The sequence below is a fragment of the Manis pentadactyla genome, chromosome X (genome assembly GCF_030020395.1).
Source record: "Manis pentadactyla isolate mManPen7 chromosome X, mManPen7.hap1, whole genome shotgun sequence".
Lineage (NCBI taxonomy): Eukaryota > Metazoa > Chordata > Mammalia > Pholidota > Manidae > Manis > Manis pentadactyla.
The window spans coordinates 70010695-70031689 of record NC_080038.1 but is presented as its reverse complement, the minus strand read 5'-3'; the positions used below and the strand labels follow the sequence as shown (position 1 = coordinate 70031689).

The 20995-nt window shown below is 41.6% G+C and overlaps 1 protein-coding gene across 1 annotated transcript in view; it reads right to left on the bottom strand.

Annotated features, from left to right (window-relative positions):
- Nucleotides 1-14469, bottom strand: part of PGK1 (phosphoglycerate kinase 1) — a 32716-nt gene extending 18247 nt beyond the window's left edge. The window contains exons 1-4 of the mRNA XM_036929141.2: nucleotides 14307-14469; nucleotides 4460-4510; nucleotides 1590-1745; nucleotides 1326-1470 (exon numbers count right to left, since the gene is read on the bottom strand). Of these exons, the coding sequence (XP_036785036.2) occupies nucleotides 1326-1470; nucleotides 1590-1745; nucleotides 4460-4510; nucleotides 14307-14371 (417 nt within the window). The 5' untranslated portion in view covers nucleotides 14372-14469. The remainder of the gene's footprint in view (nucleotides 1-1325; nucleotides 1471-1589; nucleotides 1746-4459; nucleotides 4511-14306) is intronic.
- Between the last annotated feature and the right edge of the window lie 6526 nt (nucleotides 14470-20995).

The following is a 20995-nucleotide window of genomic DNA, read 5'->3' as shown; positions in this document are numbered from 1 at the left end:
ACTCAGTCATAAGAAAGAAACAAATCCTACCATTTGCAACAACATGGATGGAGCTGGAGGACATTATGCTCAGTGAAATAAGCCAGGTGGAAAAAGACAATTGCCAAATGATTTCCCTCATTTGTGGAGTATAACAATGAGGCAAAACTGAAGGAACAAAATGGCAGCAGACTCAGAGACTCCAAGAATGAGCTAGTGCTTACCAAAGGGGAGGGGTGTGGGAGGGCGGGTGGGGAGGGAGGAAGAAGGCGACTGAGGGGTATTATGTTTAGTACACATGGTGTGGGGGATCATGGGGAGAACAGTGTAGCACAGAGAAGGGACATAGTGGATCTCTGGCAACTTGCTGCACTGATGGACAGTGATTGCATTGGGGTATGGGTGGGGACTTGATAATATGGGTAAATGTAGTAACCACATTGTTTTTTCACGTGAAACCTTCATAAGAGTGTATATCAATCATACCTTAATAAAATATTTAAAGAAAAGACTCCCTTCTATCAGTAGACAAATTCCAAATCACCCTCAAAGAGAGCCAGCTCTATCACTTAATTATTTCAATTCTGGTTTTCTGGTCATAGTAATCTGTTTAGTGTATTATCTATGATTGCTCTTACTTTGTTTTTTTTTTCTTCCTATGGTTGCTTTTGCATGACAAAGGCAGAGTTGACTAGTTCCAAAGAGAGATGACAGATGGTTGTGACTCACTATATGGTCCACAAAGTCTAAAATATTTACTGTCTGGCCTTTTACAGAAAACGTTTGCTGATCTAATGGACTGAGCTATATATGAACCCACCAACAGCACCACTACCTCTAACTTTAGTCAAATGACTACCTTTCTGAGGCTTAGCTTCTTCATGAAATAATAATACCTGTACTTCCTTATCCTAAGGAGAAATTCAAAGAAAAATGCCTCAAATCCAATGCAGTATCATGACCATCATTTACCCAACTATAATCAATTGTCCCAAACAGTCCCTCTACAGCTGATTCAGGAAAGTACTTTTTCCACTCACACAATTTTTTTGTAAGGAAAACCCCAACTACATCAAATTTAATTTTACTGTTTTGTAAGTACCAAGCTCAAGCTTTGAGTTAACTCCCTTCTAAATAAGAACACAGATTGTCTTTCCATAATACTCTAGGGTCTGTTGCTTTGAAAAGCTGTTCCAGACAAAAAAAACTAAAACTGGCTCTGCTGAACACCTGGTGTAGCATGTACACTCAGCCCCACTACCACCTGTGATAGCTTCCTCTATTCTTCGATCATATCTCACAGATTCAGCCGTCTTTGCCCACACTGTCAAAATCACAAGTGTTACCTTGTTCCCAGAAGCATCTTTTCCCTTCCCTTCTTCCTCCACATGAAAGCGAAGGTTCTCCAGAAGGATGACAGACCCGGCAGCTGGGTCAGCACAAGCTTTCTCCACTTCTGGACCCACACAGTCCTTCAAGAACAAAACATCCCTGGGGAGAGCAAGAGATGGAGACAACACATGAGCAGTCTAAAAGTTAAGAACCAGTAACAACATGCTTGCCAATGTCTTCTGTCACAGAATCCACTAGCACCAGAGCCTAGCACTTACTTGCCCAGCAAAGACTTGAGTTCTACAGCAACTGGCTCCAAGGAGTACTTGTCAGGCATGGGGACACCATCAGGCCGGCCCAGGTGGCTCATAAGAACAACTGACTTGGCTTCACTGTCCAAGCAGAATTTGATGCTTGGGATGGCAGCCTTGATCCTATAACCAAAAAGAGACAGCAGACGGAGCAAGGTTTCTTCTAGGAAGCAGTGGGATTTATTTAATTCTTGGCCTTATAAAATAGAAAGCCCCTTTTCCTCTCCAAATTCCTTCAACTCTACTATTGGCAACTCAATGAGGGGTCCTCAGGTTCATGTTCAAGGAAAGAAGCTAATTACAATGCTGACCGTCCACCTAGGACTGTACAATCTCAGCATGTTTTGCCCCCCTGTGCAAAAAAAGAGTTACCATAGCAGGCCTGAAGCTGTTATCTTTAGAAGGATCTGCTTGCAAGGTAGGCCCTTGGCTGGTATCTGGGAACCTGACTTTCAGAGTGATCCCTCAGTTCTATGACAAGGGCTACTCATTATTCCTAGACTGTATAAACAAGGTGATTTACGTCAACACCTGCTTCCCTCTAAGAGTCTGGAATTTTGGTCATTGTTAAGCAAAGGGTACTTACATGACTAGCTCCATATACATAAAAATCTTGGGAGCCAAGTCTCTAATGGACTTCTCTGGGCAGCAAAACTGCACAGTTACTGCATTTTTCATTGCTGGAAAAAGGAGCACACTCTGTGTGTCCCCTCATGGAAGGGAAAGAGCCTCAAAAGCCCATGAGTGGATTCTCCAGATTTTACCTGTATCTTTTATCCTTGTTAATCCTGTCATACATCCCCTTCACTAATGAACTTCAGCAGTAAGAATCACATGCAGAGTTCTGTGAGTCCTTCTAAGCGAATCACTAAACATGTGGGTGGTCATAGGGACCCCTGAAACACCCCTCTTATGTGACTATGTAAGAAATACAAAATTCTCAAACCTTGAAACCATTAAGAGGAAATGTGGGGAAAACTGAAAAATACATGGTAACTTTTTCTGCACCCACTATAGATGCTAAGTCAGTTTTTTATGTAGGATAAAATAAATGCATTATATAGAAGTGGTTTACATAACACAACACATTTACTATATTATAACCAAGATATTATTAAATTTCCTTTGAACATATCAAGTGTTTTGTTACAAACCTGATACTAACTTTTCATTTTTGCCAGTCTTTAAGAAATTAAAACTGATCACAAAGAAAATCATTTATTTACTCAACAAATATGTTTCTTTTGTGCCAGACACTGTTCCAGACTCTGAAAATACAACAGTATACAAAATAATAGTCTCTGCTCTCATGGAAGTGAAAATTCTAACAGAGGGAGAGACAATAAACAAATGTATGTGTATGTGTACACACATACGTATCTCAGATGGTGGTAAAATTAAGGAGAAAATAAAGCAAGGTAGGGGAACAATAATGACTGGGAAACAGTGGTAGATGGAATTTTAGATAGGATGACCAGGGAAAGTCTCTCTGATACGGTGACATTTCAGCAGAGAATGGAATAATAAAAAAACCAAGTTTTGTTTCTAAAACAGTACTATTTGGTAGATATAAAAGCTCAGTTATTCCAAAACAAGAAAACTTTATAAGGTAGAAAGGTTGCCAAGCAAAACCAAATTAATCTTCAGAGCTATCCTTTATCGGCAAATTCCATTATTTCTAATGCTTCATTTTGTTAATCAACTCCATGGATTTCCGAAAATGAAAAAATCTACTCAGACTTGTTCCTCTGCTTTTTACTCATAAAATACCATGACAGGCATTATTTCCAACCTTTTCTGTGTGCTGCAGAAAGTAACGAAAATACGAAGGGTCAGAGCTGCCTTGTACAAAGACCTTCCACTACAGTGCAGTAGGAATGTGCTTGGCAAAATGCCAAACTCTATTCCAGGGCCAATATCTGAAAATGTTCTGGGTCTAGAATTACACTGTCCAACTTGGTAGCCATTAGACACATGTGCCTCTTGAATACTAGAAATGTTACTAGCCCAGATGGAGATGTGCTGTAGTGTAAAATACATGCTGGATCTTGAAGACTTAATACCAAAAAAGTTAAAATGTCCCCTTGATTAACTTTTTAATGATTACATATTGAAATGATCATTTTGTACTTATTGGACTAAAAAGAATATATTATTAAAATTCAGTTCACCCATTTCTTTTTCCTTTTCTAATGTGGCAACTAGAAAATTTTGAATTACATGGAGCTCATATTTCTATTAGCACTGGTCTAGATCATTGGGAAGTACCTTTCCAGCTCAAACCTTTCATTTAAAATTTAACATAAAAACCTTTTACAATCTAGTCAAAAGCAAGAGCAGTACTATCACTTAAAAGTTCTGCTTCTGAATCTAGGAGCCAAGACATTTGGAACAGCCTAAACTGACTGAAAACATTTCTTCTGAAGTCTTTTCTCTTACATCAAAATTCTTAAGAACTGGTTTTATCTGGGCCATCTGGAATATGGGCTTCTACAACTACACATAAACTTAATAATTATTGGTATTAAAAATCCTTCTCTTGCACAGTTACTCATTTTGTGAGGGAAGCCAAATAACCTTAAACTTTGATATTCTTCAAGAATATATAACCCTAAATCCTTCAAATTTTCAAAGAAAGTTCTCAATTTCTACTTTCTTATTAGAAAGCAGACCAGACGGTGGGTTGGTGGAAAGCCAAGATCATATTACTTAAGTTGCCATAGTTCTACAATAAAAAAGGAAATTCATTTCATCCCATACACCTACACCCACACCCATCTTCAGCCTATCTCAAAGCCTAGCTGAAAGCTCAACTCAAACCTTAACAGGGACCTTACCTCTGGTTGTTTGTTATCTGGTTGTTCTTCATGGGAACATTGAAGTCCACTCTAAAGAAGAAAGAAAGTTTCAGATTCAGGGCCATGATGAATCTGCTGTTCCCTCAAACATTAGGAGAGGCACTTTTAGTGAACCAGTTAAATAACTTGAGAGTTTTGAACTCACCTTAAAAATAATGACTCCTGTAAAAAATAATAATAATAATAATAATCAGTGATGTACTGAAAGTCAAGGAAACTGGTGAGCTTTGGGGATAAGGATGTGAGTAGTGACTGGGACAGGACACCAGAGGGTGCTTCTGGGGCTCTGGAAATGTTCTGTTCCTTGACCTGGGTGGCTGCATAAATGTGCTCTTTCTGAAATAGTTATTTGAGCTTGATTTATGCCCTTCTAGGTATATACTTTAAAGGAGAAAATTTTAAGAATTAAACTCCAATAACTGGAACTACCCCTGAAGACCTGGAAAAATAAAACAAGTTCCATCTAAAAAGGTTTCTGTGCTATGAAAATCTATATGCTAACAAACTGGAAAACCTAGAAAAAATAGACAACTTCCTAGAAAAACACAACCTTCTAAGACTGACCAAGGAAGAGACAGAAAATCTAAACAGACCAATTACCAGCAATGAAAATGAATCGATAATCAAAAAACTACCCAAGAACAAAACCCCCAGGCCAGATGGCTTCAAAGCTGAATTTTACCAGACATACAGAGAAGACATAATACCCATTCTCCTTAAAGTTTTCCAAAAAACAGAAGAGAAGGGAAAACTTCCAAACTCATTCTATGAAGCCAACATCACTCTAATACCAAAAATAGGCAAAGACCCCACCAAAAAAGAAAATCACAGACCAATATCCCTGATGAACGTAGATGCAAAAATACTCAACAAAATATTAGCAAACCGAATTCAAAAATATATCAAGAGGATCATACACCATGACCAAGTGGAATTCATCCCAGGGATGCAAGGATGGTACAACATTCAAAAATCCATCAACATCATCCCCCACATTAACAAAAAGAAGGACAAAAACCATATGATCATCTCCAGACGCCGAAAAACCATTCAACAAAATTCAACATCCATTCATGATAACAGCTCTCAACAAAATGGGTATAGAGGGCAAGTACCTCAGCATAATAAAGGCCATATATGACAGAAACAAAGCCAACATCATACTTAACCGTCAGAAGCTAAAAGCCTTTCCTTTAAGATCGCAAACAAGACAAGGATGCCCACTCCACTTTTATTCAACATAGTACTGGAGGTCCTAGCCACAGCAATCAGACAAAACAAAAATACAGGGAATCCAGATCGGTAAAGAAGTCAAACTGTCACTATTTGCAGATGACATGATATTGTACATAAAAAACCCTAAAGACTCCACTCCAAAACTACTAAAACTAATATCTGAATTCAGCAAAGTTGCAGGATACAAAATTAATACACAGAAATCTGTTGCTTTCCAATACACTAACAATGAACTAGCAGAATGAGATATCAAGAAAAGAATTCCATTCACAATTGCATCAAAAAGAATAAAATACCTAGGAATAAACCTAACCAAGGAAGTGAAAGACCTGTACCCTGAAAACTACAAGACACTCTTCAGAGAAATCAAAGAGGACACTAACAATGAAATTCATCCCATGCTCTTGGCTAGGAAGAATTAATTTTGTCAAAATGACCATTCTGCCTAAAGCAATCTACAGATTCAATGCAATGCCTATCAAAATACCAACAACATTCTTCAAGGAACTGGAACAAATAGTTTTAAAATTCATATGGAACCACAAAAGACCCCGAATAACCAAAGCAATCCTGAGAAAGAAGAATAAAGTGGGAGGCATCTCACTTCCCAACTTCAAGCAGTACTACAAAGCCATAGTAATCAAGACAATTTGGTACTGGCACAAAGAACAGAGCCACAGACCAGTGGAACAGAACAGAGGGTCCAGACATTAACCCAAACATATACGGTCAATTAATATATGATAAAGGAGCCATGGACATAAAATAGGGAAATGACAGCCTCTTCAACAGCTGGTGTTGGCAAAAATAGACAGCTACATGTAAGAGAATGAAACTGGATCATTGTCTAACCCCATACACAGAAGTAAATTCGAAATGGATCAAAGACCTGAATGCTAAGTCATGAAACCATAAAACTCTTGGAGGAAAACATAGGCAAAAATCTCCTGGACATAAACATGAGTGACTTCTTCATGAACATATCTTCCCGGGCAAGGGAAACAAAAGCAAAAATGAACAAGTGGGACTATATCAAGCTGAAAAGTTTCTGTACAGCAAAGGACACTACCAAGAGAACAAAAAGACATCCTACAGTATGGGAGAATATATTCATAAACGACAGATCCAATAAAGAGTTGACATTCAAAATATATAAAGAGCTCACACACCTCAACAAACATAAAGCAAAAAATTAAAACATGGGCAGAGGAGTAGAACAGACACTTCTCCAAAGAAATTCAGATGGCCAACAGGCACATGAAAAGATGCTCCACATCGCTTGTCATCAGAGAAATGCAAATTAAAACCACAATGAGATATCACCTCACACCAATAAGGACCGCCACCATCTAAAAGGCAAACAACAACAAATGTTGGCAAGGTTGTGGAGAAAGGGAAACCCTCCTACACTGCTGGTGGGAATGTAAATTAGTTCAACCATTGTGGAAAGCAGTATGGAGGTTCCTCAAAAAGCTCAAAATAGTAATACCATTTGACCCAGAAATTCCACTTCTAGGAATTTACCCTAAGAATGCAGCAGCCCAGTTTGAAAAAGACAGATGCACCCCTATGTTTATCGCAGCACTATTTACAATAGCCAAGAAATGGAAGCAACCTAAGTGTCCATCAGTAGATGAATGAATAAAGAAGACGTGGTACATATGCACAATGGAATATTATACAGGCATAAGAAGAAAATAAATTCTACCATTTGCAACAACATGGATCAAGCTAGAGGGTATTATGCTCAGTGAAATAAGCCAGGTGGAGAAAGACCAAATGATTTCACTCATATGTAGAATACAAGAACAAAGGAAAAACTGAAGGAGCAACACAGCAGCAGACTCACAGAACCCAAGAATGGACAAACAGTTACCAAAAGGAAAGGGACTGGGGAGGATGGGTGGGAAGGGAGGGAGAAGGTGGGGGGAGAAGAAAGAGGGCCTTACCATTAGCATGTATAATGTGGGATGGGGCACGGGGTGGGGGGGTGCAACACAGAGAAAACAAGTAGTGATTCTGCAGCACCTTACTATGCTGATGGACAGTGACTGTAATGGGGTATGTGGTGGGGACCTGGTGATGCGGGGGAGTCTAGTAAACATAATGTTCCTCAGGTAACTGTAGATTAATTATACCAAAAAAAAGGCATCCTACAGTATGGGAGAATATATTCATAAATGACATATCCGATAAAGGACTGACACCCAAAATATATAAAGAGCTCACGCACCTTAACAAACAAAAAGCAAATAATCCAATTAAAAAATGGGCAGAAGAGCTGAACAGACAGTTCTCCAAAGAAGAAATTCACATAGCCAACAGGAACATGAAAAGATGCTCTACGTCACTAATCAACAGAGAAATGCAAATTAAAACCACATATCACCTCACACCAGTAAGGATCCCTACCAGCCATAAGACAAAGAACAAGTGTAGGTGAGGATGTAGAGAAAGTGGAACCCTCCTACACTGCTGGTGGGAATGTAAATTAGTTCAACAATTGTGGAAAGCAGTATGGAGATTCCTCAAAAAACTAAAAATAGAAATACCTTTGACCCAGGAATTCCACTCCTAGGAATTTACCGTAAGAATGCAGCAGCCCAGTTTGAAAACGACAGATGCACCCCTATGTTTATTGCAGCACTATTTACAATAGCCAAGAAATGGAAGCAACCTAAGTGTCCACAGTAGATGAATGGATAAAGAAGATGTGGTACATATGCACAATGGAATATTATTCAGCCATAAGAAGAAAACAAATCCTACCATTTGCAACAACATGGATCAAGCTAGAGGGTATTATGCTCAGTGACATAAGCTAGGCGGAGAAAGACAAGTACCAAATGATTTCACTCATATGCGGAATATAAGAACAAAGCAAAAACTGAAGGAGCAACACAGCAGCAGACTCACAGAACCCAAGAATGGATTAAGAGTTACCAAAGGGAAAGGGACTGGGGAGGATGGGTGGGGAGGGAGGGATAAGGGGGAAAAAGGGTCATTACGATTAGCAGACATAATATAGAGGGTGGGGGGCACAGGGAGGGCTGTATAACACAGAGAAGACAAGTAGTGATTCTACAGCATCTTACTATGCTGATGGACAGTGACTGTAATGGGGTATGTGGTGGGGACTTGGTGATGGAGGGAGTCTATTAAACATAATGTTCCTCAGGTAATTTTAGTTTAGTGATACAAAAACTAAAAATAATAATAATAATAATAATTTTCTAATTCATTCTCGGCTAAAATAAATGGACTCAGCCTGGTTAATATAAATCAACATGAATACTCATACTGAACTATGTATTTCTATTTTGGTTACTATAACTTTTAAACCAAGAAAAACAACTTTATTAATTTAAGATCTACTGAGTTTATGATTGAGAAAAATCAAATAAAATTTTGTAGTACAATTAAAAAAAAAAGATTTCTCTGTGGACCTAGCAATAATAGTATCTAATTAACAGTAGCAGCCAGAGAGAGGAGGGGTAATAAGGAACCTATCTTGATTACAATTCCTTTGATATTATTTCTCGGCTGTAGTAAAGCTAGGTTTCAAAAGAAGCAAAATTAACTGGAGAAAAAAAATATGTCAGAAGAATAGCATTCTTTTTGGAGAAAGCCTGGGGCCTTGAATCTAGAAAGAAACCCAGTGGCGAAGACTCAGCTCACACAGTATCCTTCAAGCAAAACACAGTCAATAAAAATAAGATGGCATCTTTCAAAAAGCCTGAGAGGAGAGGGTAGAACATGTGTCCCTGCCCACCTGACAAACAGGCAATTAGAAGAGATGAAGATGGCACAGCAAATAATATACTGAGATTCTCCTTTCAACCCCAACAGATTACTACTTCACCATTTTTAAGAACTGGTAATTCCTCCCCCCTTCTTCTGAAGTCCCTGGAACCTCAGCCTACTACAATTTGACTGAAAACAACAAAGTGTGCTAGCTATTTATAAGAGCTAAGTGGTGCCTGCCAAGATCCTTTTTAAATTATTTCTTTCTCACCTGTAGGATGGGAATAGTAACTAACTCACAGTTTTTGTGAGAATTAAATAAGTTATCAATCTGTGAAGTGCTTAGAAGAATATCTGGTACACAGTAAATGCCATAAAGGTAGTAGCTATTGTTATATATGGTAATGCTCCTCCAAAACGTATTCTGTGATTTAAATGGCCAATCAACCATTAATGAAAACAGCTAACATTACATGCTAAGGAACTACAGGGAAAGTATGACCGGTCAAGACTACTGTTCCTGAGCTTGATCATAAAACTCCATTACTAGTTCTTCTTCTCTAAGTCTGAGGCCTGGCAGGCAATCACAAAATCCTAGACCTACTACAAAGAACACCAGTTTCCTGTATTCCCTAAGCCTAAACTTCAATCTACCTCACTGAAGAGCAGCCAAAGGTGAACTGAGGGAACAACTCCATATCAAACATTTTAATTGGTCTTAAAAAATAAAGGCCATATGCCTCTGAAAAAATATGCTCTACTTGGTTTCAGGATACTTGATTCTGATTCTAAGCATCTTCTTTAAATATCCTGAGCAATGCCCTTGCCAGTCTTAAAGTGCATTCCAAAGAGGACAGAGTATCCCATGTCTTTCACCCCACCCCAACCACTGCCTCCCAGAAGGCCTATGGTCAAAAGCGCTAATGGGAAGAGCCTGGTCACAAGTCACCCCTGGAGTGCTGCTCCCTACCCCCAAGTCCTTTCAGGGAGGAAATTCTCTGGGCACAAACACTCAAGAATCTGTCTGATCTACCCAAGCTGCCATGGTATAGCTTACTGATGAGAACTGGACTTTTACTTTCTTCTCATTGCCTGTGGATTACCTCTCCTCATCATCTCCTAGACTCCCAGTAACAGCTCTACCTTCAGTTTCTCCTCTCTGAGGACTCCCCCATAGAAATTGCTCTTGCCTACACATTGTAATTGTTTCATTTTATGTAAAATCTGCACCCTTTCCTTTTCCAATTCTCTGAGCTTGGCCTCGGGCATCAAGTCACCTATCAGAATGGCTGAAATAAAAAATGCCAATACCAAATGCTGACAAGGATGCAGAGAAACTGATCATTCACACGCTGCTGCTGATGGGACTATAAAATGGTACAGGTGCAGCTGCTTTTGGAAACAGTCTGGGAATTCCTCAATAAGTTAAGTATACAATCCAGCAATTCCACTGCCAGGTGTGTACCCATAAGAAATGACAGCACATGTCTATACCACCACTTGTGCCCAAATGTTCAATGTTCACAGCAGCTTTATTTGTAGCAGACCCAAACTGGAAAACTCAGATATTTCAGGGGGTGAATGGCTAAAATGTGGAACATCCATACCATAGAATATGATCAGCAATACAAGGAATAAACTACTGAAACAAGCAACAACTTGGATAAATCTTACGCCAAAATCCCAAAAGCTTACATACTGTGTGATTCCACTTATGCAACATTTTGAAATGACAAAACTTTAGAAGTGGACGGCAGGTTTGCAGTTACCAGGGGTTAGGAAGGAAGGGAGAGGGGCCAGGAGGCTAAAGGGGTAGCATAAGGGAGATACTCGTAGTGATCAAACAGAACTACAGCTTTGTATCTTGACTGTGATGGGAGTTATACAAATCTATACATATGATAAAATAGCAAAGAATTGGAATACTTTATTCCAATGTCAACTTCCTACTTTTGCTACTGCACTATAATTATGTAATATGTATCCAATGGGGGGAAAACTGGGTCAACAGAGGACCTGTCTGTACTATCTTTGCAAAGTCCTGTGAATCTGTAATTATTTAAAAATAAAATGTTAAAAATACTGATTTAATTGGAATACCAAGTCTCTATCACCTGAAATCGCACAGGAGTCCAGGCCCAGTTCTATTAAAAGTTCTCAAGGGAACCATGCCTATCTATCCCTGCTTCACTGCCCCTGACTGGAAAAAACTGGGGCATTATGGCTGTCTTAGACTTTTTTTCCACTGCTCTCAGTTTTTCCTCTACATCAAGGCTTTTGCTTAACAAGTTATGACAGGTAAGAGAAAAGCAGTGAGGTTTAAGGAAGTGGGGAAGCAAACAAAAGGGAAGTGCTTCCCAAGTTGGCAAGAGTATAACTGACAACCTATGTGAGGAAGAAAGTAAATGACAAAGCAAAAAATAAGCAGGAAGTTTACTCAAAGGGCTGTAAAGTCAACTGGAGTCCTAAAAAAATTGAGGTGAAACCTGGTAATTACTCAGTCAGAGCTTTCCAGCTATCTGAAGTTCCCTCAACAATCTACTTCTCTTGGCAAATCTGAGCAGGGGCCAGAAGACTCAGCAAACGTTTTAATTATCTTTTGCAAGACAGAGAAGGCAAATGAAGCAGCCACTACTCAAGAGGCCCCATTTTTGAAACACTGCCAGCCACCACCACTTAAAGTGAAACAAAATTTGAGCTGACAATGCATGGCTGGCTAGGTGCTTCCAAAAAGTAGTCCTACAATGTGACTCTCTGTTCAAAAGAGATACATTAACAATCAAGGGATAAAATAACTTCCTGTCCTCAGGCCAAATAAACAGAATTTACCCAGATTGGGGGGGGGATTACTGATTGCCACCTTTAGCAGACAAAAGGTCTATTTTAACCTGTCATTGTTCACTATGTCTGGGTATTTAGAGGATGTGGTTGGTAGCCAAAAAGACCCAAATTCTAGTCCTGGCTCTGCCACCAACTTGTTAGTTCAGTGACGTCAGACAGGTCATTTTCCATCAGCAGAACAGGATGAGCCAACCATTCTAGGCTCAGGTTTAATCTGTGTTAAATGAAACTTTGAGCCCTTGTGCAGAAAGATATTACATATCACCTCTAGAGGGCGGAAAGATAAGCATCTCTTCTAGTCCCACTCCATTCCAGCCCCATTAATTCCTCAAACTGGTTCCCCTGGGGAGAAGTAAAAGAAAGCCCAAGACTGCAGTTGTACGAAGGTGACTGGCATGACGCCCCATCCCCTTGTCTTTCAGCTGGTACATGCATCTGAAAAGGTCACCCATGAGCATGGAGGAGGTGAGAGGAAATAAAGCTTAAGATCTAGTTGCATGCCAATGTCCAACTGTCCTGTTTTCCATAGGGTCTATTCCCTGTCCTTTAAGATCTGAGGAGTAAGAAAGGGCCCTTATCTAATACTAAGATGGCTGTGATTCCTACTTTGTCCAAAGTGCAAAGGACTATAGGTCATCTGGGAAAATGTGGGCACTAGGTGTTTGGCCATCAGCTATTGAGTTCTTCCATTTCTATAGCAAGGCAGAGAAGGCCAATAGCAAACTAACAGTGTCCATAATGAAATCAGAGGGAAGGGAAGAGCTACATGAACTTTTAGGATGCCTATGCAGTCTTCTAATTAGGGTGCCCTCATATGTTTAAGCCTAGGGTAAAGGGATATCCCCTACTACCTTATGTGTCTGTTAATATCCAAAAGATGCCCTCACTTGAACCAGTCCAAACTGGGAAAGGGGTTGAATCACACCATTCACATGCCTGCCCATCAACCAACCATTTCCCAAAAAGGCCAAGACCGCACAATGCTATCAATGCAAGCCCTTACAGCCCCTAAAAAGCACCATCCTTGGATCACGTCAAGGTATATGAACAGTCAGGTCCTCCAGTTGGGTCCATACCTAACTGTCCTCCTGCGGTTTGCTCCAGGCAGGCACAAATGCACCACAGGTTACCAAAAGGATAAATGGAAAAGTTCCATACACCATACTAGTAGTTCTGGTAGATAAAGGAAAAGCCATGTTGGTAGTAAGCTACCAGGGATACACATGTGCTGAGTAAGAGACCCCAAAGTGTATGCCCCCCCAACCACCCCCGCCCGCTTCTAATATCCCGCTTTTCTAGCCATCCGTGGGGGTGAGGTTGGAGAACGGTAAGAATGTGGGGCCACACCCTGCTCTACCAGTACCCAGGATGTGTCACAATTCTGATGCAAATGCAAGGCCTGGCCCGGAGTCCAACGACACGGTGGGGTGGCAAAGGCCTGTTACATAAGCTCTGCAAAGCCTCCTTCGGGGCGCCGCGTCCCGCCCCACCTCACCCTCCCATCCGCAATGATTTGGGGGCTTCTGCTCCTTAACATCTAAATCAACATCCTCTGGGAAATATTTCCTTTTCTACTGGGACCTTAGAAATGTGGGCCGTTTCTCATTTGTCTGCATGGGCGGTGGGGGTAGGGAAACTAACCGAATGACCTTTCAAGGTCTCTTCCTTGGGGCCTAGGGATTTGCGGGCTAAGCTCTACATCCCACCTCGCTGACAGAGCACTGGAAGCGACGGAACTGCGCTTGTAAGAGGAGAGAGGGCAAACTATGTCCCAGCACTCTGAGCCCTTCCTCGGTGGAACCACTCTCAAAACGGCTCGCTTTCTGGACTAGGGAAATGAGGTTAGAGACCGTCAGACCACGGCAAAGCTGCAGCCACAATGGTGGGCAGCCTCGACCTGCAAGGTGAGGACTCACGGGACCCATCCAAGGACTAAATGCAACTCTGGGTAGAGGGGAAAGCTGCAGCACAGCCCCGAGGACGCACAGGCAGAGTGTAGCATTACCTCATGACGACCCGCTTCCCCCTCACGTCTAGCTTGTCCAGAGTCAGCTTGTTGGAAAGCGACATCTTCGCAATAAAGCGGCGACGAGACGCAGGAATCTCAGGCAGCAGCACACACCGTAACCGAAGTGTGCGCGGGCGGCGGGCGGCGGGCGGGGCGGCATCGCCCCGCCCCTTCCCGGCGCGGCGCGCTCGGCAGCCGCTATTGGACGCGGCCCAAAGGCTCCCGCGCGCTGCCATTGCTCCGAGGCGCTGTCTGTCTGCGGGGGCCCTGGTGGGACGTGCAGCTTCCATTTGTCACGTCCGGCACGCGGCGAGCCGCTGGGAGCCTACGTGATGAGGGGCGGGAAAGAGGAGGCCCCAGGTGGAGGAGATGGGGGCTGGGTGGCGCCCCGGGGCGGACGTGAGAGAGTGGGAGGCGCAAGGCCGCCGCCCTTGTCCCGGCTGCAGTGCCCAAAGCCGCTGCAGCGCCGCGCGAACTGGCGGGAGCCTGGGGAAAAGCGCCACCCCCAAGCCGTGGGCTTCCCGGTGGCCTTACCAAGATCGATGCAAATGGCACTTGCTTTCGGAAAAGAACTCAGGTTTCCCAGCTCCCCAAAATTGAATTCTACCTAAGGCTGCTAAGTGGCCTTAATCAGCAAGACCTCTCAGAAGTTGGAAAAGGCCCAGGTTCCCCCACCTCCGCTCACATACACACCTTTTTTATAATAAAAAGTGCAATGTAAGGGCTTAAAGAAGAACAAAACCTCAATTACAAACTAGTCAGGGATAAAAGTACAGCACAGATAATATAGTCAATAATACTGTAAAATCTGTGTGAACAGTGACTACACTAGTTGGGGTGATCATTTAATAATGTAGATAACTGTCGAGTCACTGCATTGTACACTTGAAACCCATTAGTATTGTGTATCAACTATACTTCAATTTTTGAAAAGTGCAGTGTAATTGTCCTGGTTGTAACAATTAATGCTGAGGGCAAGCACGTGGCATTTTTCATATATTAACTAGTGCTCACGAATCTCGGAAGTAGGTACTGTCATCCTCATTTTACACATAAAGTAACTGATGCACAAAGAGGGTTTAGTGATTTGTTTAGGGTTTCAGATCTTTTAAGTGGTGGATTCAAACCTAGAAAGTCAGGCTGTAGAGCCCATACATTTTAACTATACTATAATACCGACACTGCTAGGAAATAGGTACTCAGTGTCCAACATGCTTACAGAGTTGGCTGGAATGAAGTAATATGAGTCATAAACCTAAAACTTCCCCACATACAGCACTCAGGGTCCAGTAAGATTTAGGAAATACTAAATCACAGTGCATTGGTATTAAGACACAAGAGCGTCAGTCCGATAATGAGACACAAGTTTAAAATTACAAGATAATACATTAGATTCTTTCAATCCTATTAATGTATATTTGGGAAACTTCCATAGAGTTACTTCCAAACGAGTCTATATTTGCTGCACAGCTGGGCCTCCTGACCTCCCCAAAATCAGCTCTGTGTACACTAAGCACTTACTTCATTCTACCTGGGTCACTGTGGTAGTGGGAAGCAATTCCTCTTGGATAACATAGAATAGCAACCAAGGGTGTCACCAGGGAAAGCAAAACCAAACAAATATACAACACGACAGCCTGAATTTAATAATACTTCCCAATTATTGAGCACTTACTGTATGCCAGATACTGTGATAAGGGTAAACATACATGACTTATTTACTTCTCACAATACTTTCGTGAAGTAAATTCTATTATTATTTCTATTTTACAGATGAGGTCATTGAAGCTCATAAAGATTAGGAAGCTTTATCCACTACAGATCTGAAGCAGCATCAGAGATGCAAAGATCCTAAGGTGGGAAGGAGCCTGGGACAACACAACAAATAGAGTGGGAGGTAGAGAGGTCTACAATTATACTGACCCGGCAAGGTAAAGCAAGGATGAGATCCTTTGGGCCTTATAGCCATAATTAAATTATGGTTTTCATTCTAAACGCAATGAGAAGCCACTTTTGCAGTGACTGTTGCTTACCCAACAGCCATTCCGCAGCCACCACCTTCCTTGCTAAAAGAAGGCTGATTTGATTTTGGGCCAGTGATAAGTACTAAGGAAAGGTAGGCTTACCTCACAGCCCCAAGAGATGAATCATGATTGACCCAAACTAAGCATGGAAATCCCATTCCTCTTCGTGGTGAATTGGCCTGGAAATGGGCAGTGACTCAGTTTAGACCAATGATACATAAGGAGAAATCTGCTGCCACTTTCTGGGAAGGATTTTGCTCTGGTAAAAGAGAGAGCAGCTAGAGGAGCAAAGTCTTTTTTTTCTTTCTGCCCCAACTCTGGACCTTTCTGTTTGACATGCTGTCTTTGAAAACATTTCGACTGCAGTTTGTGGTGGTTTTAAAGTATGCCTACAAATTATTTGATACTCATTCTTTCAAAAGGTGAAGCCTAATTCTCTCCTCTTGAGTGTGGGCTATAGTTATTGATTCACTTCTGATGAATAGAATGTTGTTGAAATGACTATGTGTGACTTCCAAGACTAGGTCATAAAAGGCATTGTGGATTCCTTCTTACTCTCTCTCCTGGATCATTCACTCTGACAAAGCCACCTGCCATGTTATGAGGACACTCAAACAGCATGATGGAGAGGCCCAGGTGGTGAGGAATTAAGTCCTCCTGCCAACAGCCAGCAAAGAACTAAGAATCTCCTTCTGTAGCCATGTAAATGAGCCATCTTGGAAATGGATCCTCCAGGCCCATTTCAAGCCTTCAGATGCCTGCATCCTTCGCCAAACAAACATCCTGACTGCAATTTTAGGAAAGACTTTGAACCAGAACTACTCAGTTTAGCTGTTCCCAAATTCCTGACCCACAGAAACTATGAGATAATAAAAGTTTGATGTTTAACATGCTAAATTTTGAAGTATTTTGATACCTCAGCAGATGACCAATACATAGTTCCGGCAATGATTTTGCCACAATGAGTAATCACCATGTTGTGAATGGCAGAGCAGTACTACTGAAATAGTCTGGGTCCTTAATGGCATCAATGACCTACTGAATTAAGCAACTGTGCTACTGCCCTACTACCCAATATCTTATCATTGAGATGAACAAACCCTATAATTTAAGCCATATTTCATTGAGTAGACTGTTGCTTAGAGCTGAAAACATCATTCTACACTATTGAAGGGATGTAAGCAAGAGTGGTATGATCAAGTTTATGCTTTTAAAAGTTCATCCTTAGGAGAGTTTCACCTCTGCTAATGAGGTAATCTTGGACTAGGTAATTGGAACTACTCCTCCCATTGAGAAATAGTAGAAAAGCTGGAAAAAATTTTCAAAGCATCTCTTTGAGGTATTAAAGAACTACCTAGCACAGTGAAGCATTATGAAGCCAAGATTCAAACGGTAAAGGAAACCTAGAGAAGTAAGCCCAGATTGGGGGCTATTTTCCCTACAAGGACATCTGCCAATTCCAGAAGAGGCAGCAGAGAGACCAGACATAACTTTGGTTAGATTCTTTGGGCTAGAGGAGAAAAATTGGACTTCAGACCCAATAAGGAAAAGGGATTTTGATAAACGCCACAAGCTTTGGGTGGCAACCCTGAGGGGCAACACCTTAGGAATAAGAGTGCATAGAAAATAGATCAGCCCTCACAGGGAATGATGCTCAGCATCTTACCATCTCAATCTGTGACTGAATAAAGTGATCTGGAATTTCTCATACCCCTAGCCTAGTGGTCCACTGGCAGAAACAAATGTAAACCCTTTCTGGAGGAAGACAACATTATCAAAAGCCTCAAATTATTACTACATTCTTCATACACAACATCTAATAGGCAGTCAAAAGAACAAAGTATGTTGCTTATCTATTGCTGTTTATCCTAAAACTCAGCACCTTAAAAAAAAAAACCCTCAGTTTCTGTGGGTAATGAATTCAAGAAGAGCTTAGCTGGGTAGTTCTGGCTCAGAGTCACTCATGACATTGCAGTTATCTGAAGGCTAGTTAAGGACTGGAGGATCCACTTATAAGATGGTGCACTCACATGGTTGTTGGCAGGAGGCCTCAGTTCCTCACCACCTGGACCTCTTCATGTGGTTTGAAGGCTGTTTGAATATCCTCATTACATAGCAGCTAGCTTTCTCCCCCAGAATGAATGATTCAAGAGAGAGGACAAAGAGGAAGGCACAATATTTTCTATGACCTACACTCACAAGTCACATGCCATCATTTCATTCATATTCTATTTGTTAGAAGGAACTGCTAAGTCCAACACACCCTTGGGGAAGGAGGATAGGGGATTTGGGTTTCACCTTTTGAAGGGAGCTATTTAGAGGAATTGTGGACGTATATTAAAGCCACCACAGACACTTTTACCGGGTCCTAATTTTACTGAGGGCTAAACCTGATGATATCCTACAGCACACATTCCTTAGCCCATAAAGAAATGAACAGAACTTTGTTCACATTCCTTTGTGACCTGAGGAATATTAAAGGCAGTAGATTTCACTCATTATGACCACTGCCTAGACTTCTACCCATGTCTTGACTATGCTGATATTTGCATGTAATTATAAAAATTTTACAGTTGGTAGCAATTTGAAGGTCCCAAAGGTGAAACTCCTTTTAAACTATCTAGCTTCTATTTGAATATTTAATGATGGATCACTTACTACATTAAAGGACAGTTAGTTAGATTATTGGATAGACATAAGGTATAAAATATAGGTATATAGATATTAGGACATCTTTGTTGAACTACAATCCGGGATGCAATCAGCAAAAAAATTTATAAGAAAATGAAGAGGTGGAACAATCTATAGATTAAAAGAAATAAGACACATCAAATAAGTACAATGTATGGTTCCTTTTAGGATCCTAATTCAAACAAACCAACTGTGAACACACATACACACACACACATTTATGGGACAACCTGGAAATTTTCAACCCAGGATATTTGGTAGTCTTAAGTTATTTGATTTAAAATTTTAGGTATGATAAAGATATGGAAGCAACCTAAGTGTCCATCAGTAGATGAATAGATAAAGAAGAGTTGGCACATATACACAATGGAATACTATTCAGCCATAGAAAAAAACAAATCCCACCATTTGCAACAACATGGATGGAGCTGGAGGACATTATGCTCAGTGAAATAAGCCAGGCAGAGAAAGACAAGTGCCAAATGATTTCCCTCATTTGTGGAGTATAACAACAAAGCAAAACTGAAGGAACAAAATAGCAGCAGAGGGGGTGGAGCCAAGATGGCAGCGTGAGTAGGGCAGCAGAAATCTCCTCCCAAAACCATATATATTTTTGAAAATACAACAAATACAACTATTCTTAAAAGAGAGACCAGAAGATTCAGGGCAACAGCCAGGCTACATCTACATCTGCGAGAAACCACCGCCTCACGAAGGGGGTAAGATACAAGCCACAGCCCAGTGGGACCTGAGCGCCACACCTACCCCAGCTCCCTGGTGGGAGGAGAGGAGTCAGAGCAGGGAAGGAGTGGGAGCCCAGGACTGCTAAATACCCAGCCCTAGTCATCTGCACCGGGACGATAGACACACAGTGCGTGGTGTGCTGGATACTAGGGAAATGGAACAGTAAAACCTGCAAGCAGGTTCCCACAGCCAGTGCCCCTGGGACAAAAGAAAGCGAGGGCTTTTTGAAAGTCTTAAAGGGACAGGAGCCTCACAGCTGGACGGAAGCGTTCCGGCACACTCAGCCTAGCAGCTGGGAACCCAGGGCACTCCGGGTGCCCTAAGCCCCTGGGCAGTAGTGCAGCTCTGAGGCCCATCACGGCAATAAACAGCCTCCCGCCAGTTCCCCTTCCATCACGACCCTGCCATAGTGGAGCAGCAGCCTGAGACCAGCCATGCCCACAGCAGCCGCACAGAGCTTCCTCCACAGAGTCCCAGGCAAGAACCAGAGACCATGTCTACATGTAGCTACCCAGCACAAGCCACTAGGGGTCGCCATTCTCCCAGGAGATGAAGGCGAGGAGTAAGTGGGAAGGGACTTCATTCTCCCAGCTGACACACGCGCCAACTGCCCATGCCTACCTCTATCGCCACGAAAAGGCAGAATTTTATCCAGACCAGAATCACACAGACATTCTTCCTTGAGAGGGAATCTGGGGAGATAGACTTAACCAATCTTCCTGAAAAAGAGTTCAAAGTAAAGGTCATAACCATGCTGATGGACTTGCAGAGAAATATGCAAGAGCTAAGGAGGGAGAATACAGAAATAAAACAATCTCTGGAAGGAATTAAAAGCAGAATAGACGAGATGCAAAAGGCCATTAATGGAATAGAAATCAGAGAACAGGAACACAGAGAAGCTGATGCAGATAGAGATAAAGGGATCTCCAGGAATAAAAGAATATTAAGAGAACTCTGTGACCAATCCAAATGGAACAATATCCACATTATAGCAGTACCAGAAGAAAAAGAGAGAGAAAAAGGAATAGAAAGTGCCTTTGAAGAAAACATTACTGAAAACTTCCCCAATGTGGGGGAGGAAATAGTCTCTCAGATGATGGAAGCCTACAGATCTCCCAACACAAGGGACCTAAGGAGGACAACACCAAGACACATAATAATTCAAATGGCAAAGGTCAACGACCAGGACAGAGTATTAAAGGCAGCCAGAGAGAGAAAAAAGGTCAC